At 39.2% G+C, this 10,430-nt stretch overlaps 1 protein-coding gene across 1 annotated transcript; it reads left to right on the top strand.

Annotated features, from left to right (window-relative positions):
• Positions 1-6,024: 6,024 nt before the first annotated feature.
• Positions 6,025-7,368, top strand: LOC122028976 (mitogen-activated protein kinase kinase kinase 17-like). The gene has a single exon (XM_042587945.1). The coding sequence runs from the start codon at positions 6,064-6,066 to the stop codon at positions 7,366-7,368; it is 1,305 nt and encodes a 434-aa protein (XP_042443879.1). The 5' UTR covers positions 6,025-6,063.
• The last annotated feature ends 3,062 nt before the right edge of the window (positions 7,369-10,430 follow it).

The following is a 10,430-nucleotide window of genomic DNA, read 5'->3' as shown; positions in this document are numbered from 1 at the left end:
ATGGGAGCCCACCCATTGGATTGTAGTCCCATATAAACTGAAGCAATACTAAACATGCTATTTAAAATGCTTCTATCACATTTAACTGAGCTATTAAAATGCCTACTATAGCATTTAACTATACTAGTCATTTTATCGAACACTTGATGTGCTCTGACTCTCTTCTCTATTAGGGGACCACCTTTAGGCACCCGACAGCGTCTAAAACCCAAAAACTGGAGAGGGAAACATGTCTGGCCCATCTAGAGGTGCTCAAATAAACCTTAAACTTGCGAGGAGGGTCAATTACACCCTACGTGCCGAAAAATCTGCATATGGCTGAAATAAAACATAAAAACATATGATTAACTAATACTGCAGGTGAGGGGTTACTTACCTCCTGCGCTAGGTTTCTTACAGTTCTGATCACTAGATTTCTGGAGAAGAAGATCTCTTCGGCGATCTTCTTGCATCTACACATTCTTCTCGCGGAGAGGAGCGTCCTCGTATCGAAGTCGTCACCGGAAGGTGCTCCTACGACCCTAGGGATGGAACCCTAGGTCCCTTGGGGGCTTGGTGTGCCGAGAGGGTGAGGAAGAGGGAGAGGGCGGCGATGGAGTGTGAGGGTGAGGAAGAGTTGCCGATCCAACAATAATAAATCTGTTGGTTGCTACTCGGAAAACCTAATGGTTCCACTGTACAAAAATTTTGTACAAAGGTCTGAACCTTTTCATAGCTACCATGTGTTCTTTTAAATTAAACTTGGATCGTCTGCGGAACTTAACACGTTTGATCCAAAGTTTAATTTATTTGTTCTTTTAGGTTTAGACTTGGATCTCCTACGGAACTTAACACTTTCGATCCAAATCACCTAGGTTATTAATTCTATTAAATATTAATTTCCAAAATTGGCTTCCAGTACTGACGTTGCGAGGCACATGGCCTTCTTGGATATGGGAGCAACCACCACCGACTAGACAAAGCCTTTTAAGGAAAGCTAATATTTAATTTCCTTAAATAACTTTAGGTCAACCGAAAAGAACAATCAAATCACAAGGAAAAAGAAAAACAAAAGAACACAACATCGAAAATAAATTCGAAATACTAGAATCGCATGCCTCTTGTACTTGGTATTTTTACAAAGAAATAAAACTAGCATGATGCGGAAAAACATTACTAGTTATACCTTTCTTTTGAAGACAAAGACCTCTTGATCTTCTACCGTATTCCTCTTCTAACCTCGAACGTTGTGTGGGCAACGATCTTCCGAGATGAGAACCACCTTTCCACCTTCCTTCTTTCTTCTAGATTTCGGCCACAATAAATTTCTTCAAGGATGAAGAATTTCGGCCACCACCAATGCTCCAAGGGATGCTAGAGACGAGGCTTGCTTTCTCTTATTCTTCTCCTTCCTTGATCCGGCCACAAACAAGAGCTCCACCAAGAAGATAGGTTTCGGCCAACAAGAGGAGAGGAGAGAAATAGGTCCGGCCACCAAAACCAAGGAAGAGAGGGAGGAAAAGAATAGAGGTTGTTCACCCACGAAGACTCCTCTACCTCCTCTTTTATAATCCTTGGTCTTGGTAAATAAGGAAATTTTAATAAAAACTTCCTTAATTCCTTTACCATGAAAAGGAAAAATTTATTTAATTAAAAATAATTTTTCTTCTCATTATTATAATGGCCGGCCAAACCAAATCTCCAAGCAAATAAAAATTTTAAACACAAATTAAAACTTCCTTATTTGCTTCCGGAAATTTTATAAAAAATTTCTCCAATAATTTTTATCCCTTCATGATTGGTTAAAAGGAAATTTTATAAATTAAATCTTTCTTTAAACATGTGGATAATTTCCGGAAAGTTATCTCAAAAATTAAAATCTCCTTTCAATCTACAAATAAGGAAAGATATCAAATCTTTTCTTAATCTTTTGTAGAAACTAATAAAAGAGAATTATTAATTTTTAAACTTTCTTTTAAATCATGAACATGGTTAAAAAGAAAATTTTTACCAAAATTAAAATCAACCTTTTAATCTACAAATAAGGAAAGAGATTTAGCTCTTCTCTTTATCTTTTGTAGAATCTTATAAAAGGAAAGATTTAAATTTTTAAACTCTCTTTTAAATCATGTTATCCACATAAGAAAAATTTTAAAAATAAAAATCCTTTTATTTTAATTTGGGCCGTCCACACCAAGCTGCACCCATGAACCAAACTTTGGCCGGCCCTAGCTTGGTCTCCAAGCTAGCTTGGCCGACCCCTATGGGATGGGTAAGAAGGTGGGTATAGGTGGGTATAGTACTCTATAATTAAGAGGCTATGATAGGGACCGAGAGGAGGAATTATTTTTGGTCTCCCGATAAAATTAAGCATCCCGTGTTCACCCCGAACACACAACTTAATTTTATCAATAATAATTCATTCCACTAGAGAACTCTTATTAAACTACCGCACCAATCCCAAATTATATTTTGGGCTCCTTCTTATTATGAGTGTGTTAGTCTCCCTGTGTTTAAGATAACAAATGTCCACTAATTAAGTAAGTTACTGACAACTCACTTAATTAATATCTAGCTCCAAGAGTAGTACCACTCAACTTCATCGTCATATCGGACTAAGTCCACCTGCAGGGTTTAACATGACAATCCTTATGAGCTCCTCTTGGGGACATTCTCAACAATACACACTATAAGTGATATCATTTCCCAACTTATCGGGCTTATTGATTTATCGAACTAAATCTCACCCATTGATAAATTAAAGAAATAAATATCAAATATATGTGCTTGTTATTATATTAGGATTAAGAACACACACTTCCATAATAACTGAGGTCTTTGTTCCTTCATCAAGTCAGTATAAAAGGAACGACCTCAAATTGTCATACTCAATACACTCTACGTGTACTAGTGTAATTATATAGTTAAGATAAACTAATACCTAATTACACTACAACCTTCCAATGGTTTGTTCCTTTCTATCTTGGTCGTGAGCTACTGTTTATAATTTATAAGGAACCGATAACATGATCTTCTGTGTGTGACACCACACACCATGTTATCTACAATATAAATTAATTGAGCAACTACATTTATCGTAAATGTAGACATTTATCCAATGTGATTCTTATTTCTAGATAAATGTTTATACCAAAAGCTAGACTTTTAGTATACATCCTAACAAAATCCTCACTTAAATTCCCTATTTATATTAAGTGATTAATACGATCTAACTCAATCATAAATATAATTTCTCCTCTCTTCTTACAACACACCCCTGCTGGGGCCACCTGGTTACTAAAGTCATGCTATAAGTCGTAGGGTCTGATAGGTCGCGGGTTTAATTCTTGCTTAGGCTATTTTACGTTTTTTTAATTTAATTTTGCTACTTCTGCTACTCTTAAAAATTTCATAAAAATATTCTAAAATTCCATAAAATACTATAATATTTCTAAAATTTATTTGAGAATTTTCGGGCGTTATAGATCCACAAGTTCTCAAGTATGATTTTGTAAGATAGATTCTATCTCTGATGCAATTACCTCTCTCCAGTGAAGTCCATCAGAAGAGTTTACTGCTTCTGAGTAATTGCGGGGTTCACTTTCCAACATGAAAGTGATAAAATCCATTCCATAGGATTTTTTCACCCGATCTCTTTTACTCTGTCTAAGCTCAACCAAGATTGGTTCCTCATTATCATCTTTACCTTGTATTTCATATGTCCGTTTTGAGGAGCTAGCTTCCTCTCGAGTCTTATATGGAAATGCATGCTCGAAGAATGAGGTATTTCTCAATTCTATTATCAAGTTCTTGTGTATATCCGGTATTTGTGACTTATACATAAAAAATCTATACATACTCCAGTTATGTGCATATCCAATAAATATGCAATCAACACTCTTTGGTCCTATCTTAATCTTTTTCAGATCATACACCAAAACTTTGGTAAGACACTTCCACATTCGTAAATATTTGTAGAATGATTGTCTTTCATTCCACAACCCATAAGGGTTCTTATCTATTTTTTCCCGGACACCTTATTTAAAAGATAAGTAGTTGTTAATATAGCTTTCCTCCACATGAACTCTAGCAGTCCAAAATTTAATAGAAGAGAGTTCATCATCTCCTTTAGAGCATGGTTCTTTCGCTCAGGAACACCATTTTGTTGAGGTGTATAAGGAGTTGTTTCATATTTGATCTCATGTTCAACAGACAACTGAGCGAATGGTGATACATATTCACCGCTTTAGTCACTTCAAACCAACTTAATCTTTTTTATTAAGTTAGTTTTCAATCTCATTCTTATAAAGAGTAAATTTCTCTATAGCTTTATCCTTACTTTTGAGAAGATACACATAACAATATTTTATATTATCATCTACAAAAGTGATGAAGTATTTATTCTCACCATGTGTTGGTGTACCTTTGAGGTTGCACACGTAGGTGTGAATTAGCCCGAGTGGTTCGTTGCTTCTCTCAACAAGTTGAAAGGATGACCTAGTTATTTTCTCTTCAACACAAGTCTCATACTTGTGTTTTGGGTCAAGGTAAAACGTAAGTATACTGTGCATGTTTATTGATCTACGCAACATATCGTAGTTAACATGTCCTAGTCTACTATGCCACAAATATGAATACTCAAGTATATAAGTGGAACCACTTTCATCTTTATTTATCTTAAGCCTAATATCCATTACATTGAGCTTAAATAACTCATTAGATATATAGTCATTCTTATAAATATTCCATTCTTTGACAATACAACTCTGTCAGACTCAAAAATAATGTGAAAGTCATGTTTGCTTAACAGTGATCCGAACACTAAATTTCTTCAAATATCTGGAACATACAACACATTGTTCAAAGTAAGGTCCTTGCCTTAAGTCATCTTCAACACCACTTTTCCTTGGCCTATGATGTTCGAGATTGCTGAGTTCTCCACGAACAGCTTGTCCCCACCTTTGACTCCTTCAAAGTTGTGGAGCAACTCTTTATTAAAAAAAATAGATCTGCTACCTTAGCGACCCCCTTGAACCGACCCCATAGATATAGAGAGAGGTAAATACAGGTATACAGGTCATAGACACATGGTGGGGGTAAATTTTAGGTCGTCAGTTTCTGAGAATCGACCCTTGGCCATTACGCTAGAGATGTCATGCGCTCATAGTCTACGCTACACCCTAGAGACGACAACTTCTTATTACAATAGACATGTCTAGTGACTCCTTATTATATACACTAATTTAATATATATATATATATATATAATTCCAGTATGATATAACTTTTATGATTTGGGTTAGAAAAGTCTTTTAAAAATTAAGTTTACCTCTCCAGACTTGTAGCGGGTATCTTTATGGCTATAGAAGATACTATTTAATTTTTCTTCAGAGCACTAAGCGGAGCCCGAAGACGGACCTATCCAGGTTAATAGCCTCTGTACCGGCATCAATAGCTCTTGGGTCCATATCTATTTGATTAATTTTTTTACTTTTATCTCTCACATTTACCATTTTTCCTGGTTTACAAGATCGTGGGATTCCCGGGCTACAACCCGAGTAGATCAACAGGTGGCTACGCCCTGTCTATGGACGAACTAAAACCTGGGAAGGGATAAAACTCAACGAGTTGAATGAGAAAAGACATTACAAGGCGCAAAATCAGAATACTCCTCCTCTGGTCTTTAGCGGCTACCTAACGATAAGGAGATACTCCTCCTCTTCGGCTGCTGCTACCTACCATTCTGCAGCAACTCCAAATTTAACTCAGCTCATGGGACAAAGGACCTTTCAGTCAGTCTCATCCACCTAATTACTTAACTAACTTCGCAACCCTCGATGGAATGAATCGTCCCCGATCAATATAATATAAACATTTGAACAATAATTGTCTACCTTCTAAGCTCGTGCCTCCACTCGTTTCCTTCCTCGAGTCCGACCGCGTGATGCATTGAACGCGGATGAAGCCGCCGTTGACTTTGCTCAAGGATATCCAAAGATCCCAATTCCCAAACTAGAATCGGCTTCCTCGATAAATAAATACCTGCGAACGCCCAGTGAAACACCTGCGCCTCCACTTCGACCGATGGCGATCCATGACTACCGCCGTGGCCCCATCATCGGCCGAGGAGCCTCCGCCACCGTCTCCCTCGCCACCTCCGTGCCCTCCGGCCAGTTGTTCGCCGTCAAGTCCTCTGACCTCGCCTTCTCCGGTCCCCTGCAGCGCGAGCAGAGCATTCTGTCCGCGCTCGACTCGCCTTTTGTCATCTCCTACTTGGGTTTCGACGTCGCGCTGCCCGCGCCCGGGCTCCGCCCCTGCTTCAACCTCTTCTTGGAGTACGCCCCTGGCGGCTCGCTCTCCGAGGCCATCAAGAAGCAGGGCGGCCGGCTCGCCGAGCCCTCCATCCGATCCTACGCCCGCGACGTCCTCGGCGGACTCGCCTACCTCCACGCAGCCGGCTTCGCACACTGCGACGTCAAGAGCCAGAACGTGCTGCTCTGCGCCGGCGGTCGCGCCAAGCTCGCCGACTTCGGATGCGCGCAGCGGAGCAACGAGACGGATCGTCGCTTCTCGGGCGGCACGCCCATGTTCATGGCGCCAGAGGTGGCGCGCGGGGAGGAGCAGGGGGCGCCGGCCGACGTGTGGGCCCTTGGATGCACCGTCATTGAGATGGCCACGGGGCGGCCGCCGTGGCCGCAGGCTGAGAACCCCGTAAGCGCCCTCCACCGAATCGCGTTCTCCGACGACGTGCCAGAGTTCCCCAGAGGGGCGTCGGGAGATTGCAAGGACTTCCTGAGCAAGTGTCTGAAAAGGGACCCGCGCGAGCGGCGGACGGCGGCGGAGCTCCTCCGGCACCCGTTCGTCGCTTCCTGCTCCGAGATGGATCATCCGCCCTCGAATTCCGATGCAAATCTCGACGGGGTTTCTCCTACCAGCGCTCTGGACCAGGCGTTCTGGGAGTTGCTCTCCGACGACGACGAGCTGGCCGAGCAATCGCCGGAGGAGGATCCACTTGTGAGAATGAAAAGCTTAATCGGCGGTAACCGTCATAATTGGGAATGGGATGAGAACTGGGTAACGGTGAGAAGCCACGGCCGGGAATTGACATTTCCGACCTCTGACCTGATCGCAGAGAACTTCGAGACGACAACAACTCCGGCGACGATCGCGAGTGAAGAGTACACGTTGGACGTCAATCACATTGGTGCCGAATCTGTACATTCTAATTTCGACCGCATCGATTCAATTTCAAATGTTAAATGTCAAATAAATGTTTCAATTAGTGACATGGAAAGAATCAAAATTGAGATTTTAAATTGGTGTTACGCCCCAATTAATTCAATCGCAGCCAACGGATTAGATCTAAACATTGTAGTGGAATGTTTCTAAATCCCAATTTGGCACGAGCTGCTACAAAGTCTCGATCTATTATAGAATTTAACAGGTGTAGATACGCCACCGCAATCTACAACAACAATCACGTGGGGAAAAAAATACAACGGAAGAGTTAGATGGGAGAATTGGAGGTTGGCGTTCCTAATTTTGACCAATTGGAGATTCACCCGATTATTCTGGTACGAAGCCAAATAATTGAGCAATCCAAGTGACAACTGGCACCTCGTTAATTTAAAACGTGCATAGGTAAAAATAAAAATATAATACAATGAAAATGTCAACTTGACAAAATACGCCCTTTATAATTGAAAATTATCGAAAATTACTTATTTCATAAATTAATTTTTTTAATATAAAATATTGTCAATTCTTAGAATACCTAGAAGTTCATAATATTTTTCTTTAAAATAAACTGGATGTCAAATCTAATGTCCCAAATTTTGAAAATTAAAAAAAAAAAAAGGAAGAAGAAGCATGAATTGACTTGTAAATGTCAAATTACTCGTTAAAATATAATTTTTAAATAAAAAATAGAAATCTTTATTATTTTCAAAAGTATGTAATAATAAGAATTAATCAATTTAAAGATCCACGTTAAATAGCAGGTTGGCTTTTACTTCTAAAAAATACATGTAAATTAATTGAATTTTTATCATTATCTAAATATAATTTGATGAAAAATTAATTCTAAGATAATTTATAATCACTTTAAATTTATCTTTATCAATTTCTTAGCGCCAACAGATTAACAAATGCTTTTAAATTCAAAATTAGACTTCATTTTCAAAATTTGAAATTCTGATCGTATGTTAAATAGAATACGAGTGTTCTTTTCGTGTGTAAATGAGTTGTTTTGGATGCAAAAAATTAGAACACAAATTATTAAGAGCATTCATATCAGTTATCCTATCCATTCTTTAAATTTAGATTTGATGAATAATGATTTTTAAATTTAAGGAATGAAACTGTTGATACAGTCTGACCTGGCTGTTGTTTTGATGTTGACACAGATTTAAGTTTGAATCAGATGTTAATTAAACTCGTTTTAATTAATGATCAAGGTTGATCGAGTGGAAGGGAAAAGTCCAAGTTGGAAACTTGGCACGCGAAGTCGGAGAGGGCTCGGTAGCTCGTTCTCCGGACTATGTCAGAGAGGGCTCGGTAGCTCGTTCTCTAGACCGGACGAAGTCGGAGAGGGCTCGGTAGCTCGTTCTCCGGACTAGGTCAGAGAGGGCTCGGGAGCTCGTTCTGTGGACCGAATTAGGTCAGAATGATTCCATGGTACATTGGATCGGTCGGCAGACCGATCCAGTGATACATAAGACAGTGGATCGGTCGGCAGACCGATCCAGTGAAGCTATAAAACTGAGTTTCCATGGATCGGTCTGGTGACCGATCAGGAAACACTTAGTAGCACACTGAGTGTAATCTGATCGGTCTGTAGCACACTGAGTGCAATCTGATCGGTCTTGGAGACCGATCAGGAGAGGGTATTGCGAAGAGAAGAAGGCATGGATCGGTCATGGAGACCGATCCACCTGCAGTCTGATCGGTCTCCACGACCGATCAGATAAGATGCGGACCGATCAGGATATGTCCTGATCGGTCCATGGATCGATCACATTTGTTTCTGCGATTCCTCCACTGCATTTGATCTGCCTGATTCATATAACTCTCTGTGGTGTTAGCTTTTGAGTTTGCAGGATCACAGGTATCATTCCGAGCTTAATTTCAAATTAAGTCCATAAGAGAAATACGACAAATGGCCTTTCTGCTGTGATTCGCGGCGCATGGTGCATTTGAAGCAACAACGGCTACTGGTGTGATCTGGCTACGATCTGCTTGACTCCTGGTGATTGGTTCGAGCTCAGAAGACACCAGTGAAGAATGTGATTTCATTGGTGTGAGGTTAGAGAACCAGGTAAGGAGAAAGAGGGATTGGCTGCAGCGATGATTCTGTGCAGCTTGACCACGATTCGTGACAGCGTGAGAACAGGAGCTTAAGAAGCAGTAAAAAGCGAGAGAAGAGAACAGAAAAGAAAAAAAAGGAAGTGAAAAACGTTCTGTTGATCGTTGTGGTGTTCTTGAGCTCTCGGGTGAAAAACTGCTGTCTTTGAAGTTCTCTGTTTCCACTGATCCTCGCGTGGTTGTAAGCTTTAGTTCATTCTTCTGTGCCACCGAGCTCTGTAAGTCTTGTGCTTTAACATATATATTTCTTGAGACTTTGTGGAGAGGTTACTCCACCGAGAAGGAGGATCTTTAGCCGGAATTTATCCGGGGTGCGATCTACCGAAGATCAAGGATTCGTCCACCTTACGGACACGCCGAGGAGTAGGGGCAAGTTATCCCCGAACCTCGTAAATTCGTGTGTTAGTGTCCTTGCTTCTTTTTGTTTTAGTTTCCTAATTCCGCTGTGCTAACAAGTTTCCTTGTGGAAATTGTGTTTAAGTTTTTAAAGAGGTTATTCACCCCCCTCTAGCCATCTAAGATCCTAACAGAAACCTCTACCCTAAAAATAAAATAATATTTCTTTTTAATTTCTCTTCTTCCACTCAATCTTTTTAATATCCTCCTTCCACTCATTCCATAAATATAATAATAAAAAATAGAAGAAAGAGAAGAAAATAATAAAAAAATTAAGGATGATGAAAATTTTAGAGTATTTGATGTAGTGTGTAGTGAAAAGTGATTATTTATTCTAAATTTAGATATAGTAATAGAGAAACTGATGTAGATGTTCTAAAACTTCTGAAGTTATTTTATATCAATTTTAAAATAGTCTTCCAAATAAAATATTTTAATTATAAAATTTTAAATAATATAAATAAAACATTAACAATTTTTGATAAAATAACTATTAATTATTTGATTAACAATAATATGATGCACTGCCTATTTTAAAATTTTTAAAATATTTCTTTCGTCCAATAGAGGAGTCATCAAGATGAATTGACCGGTTGTTTTAATTATCTAAACATATTAAGATGGAAAATAATATTACAATTGAAATTAACATTCTTCTTTTATTTTATTTTATTTTTTTTGATTTTTTAACA

Source organism: Zingiber officinale, chromosome 10B (assembly GCF_018446385.1).
Source record: "Zingiber officinale cultivar Zhangliang chromosome 10B, Zo_v1.1, whole genome shotgun sequence".
Classification (NCBI taxonomy): domain Eukaryota; kingdom Viridiplantae; phylum Streptophyta; class Magnoliopsida; order Zingiberales; family Zingiberaceae; genus Zingiber; species Zingiber officinale.
This window is presented reverse-complemented; position numbering and strand designations above follow the sequence as displayed.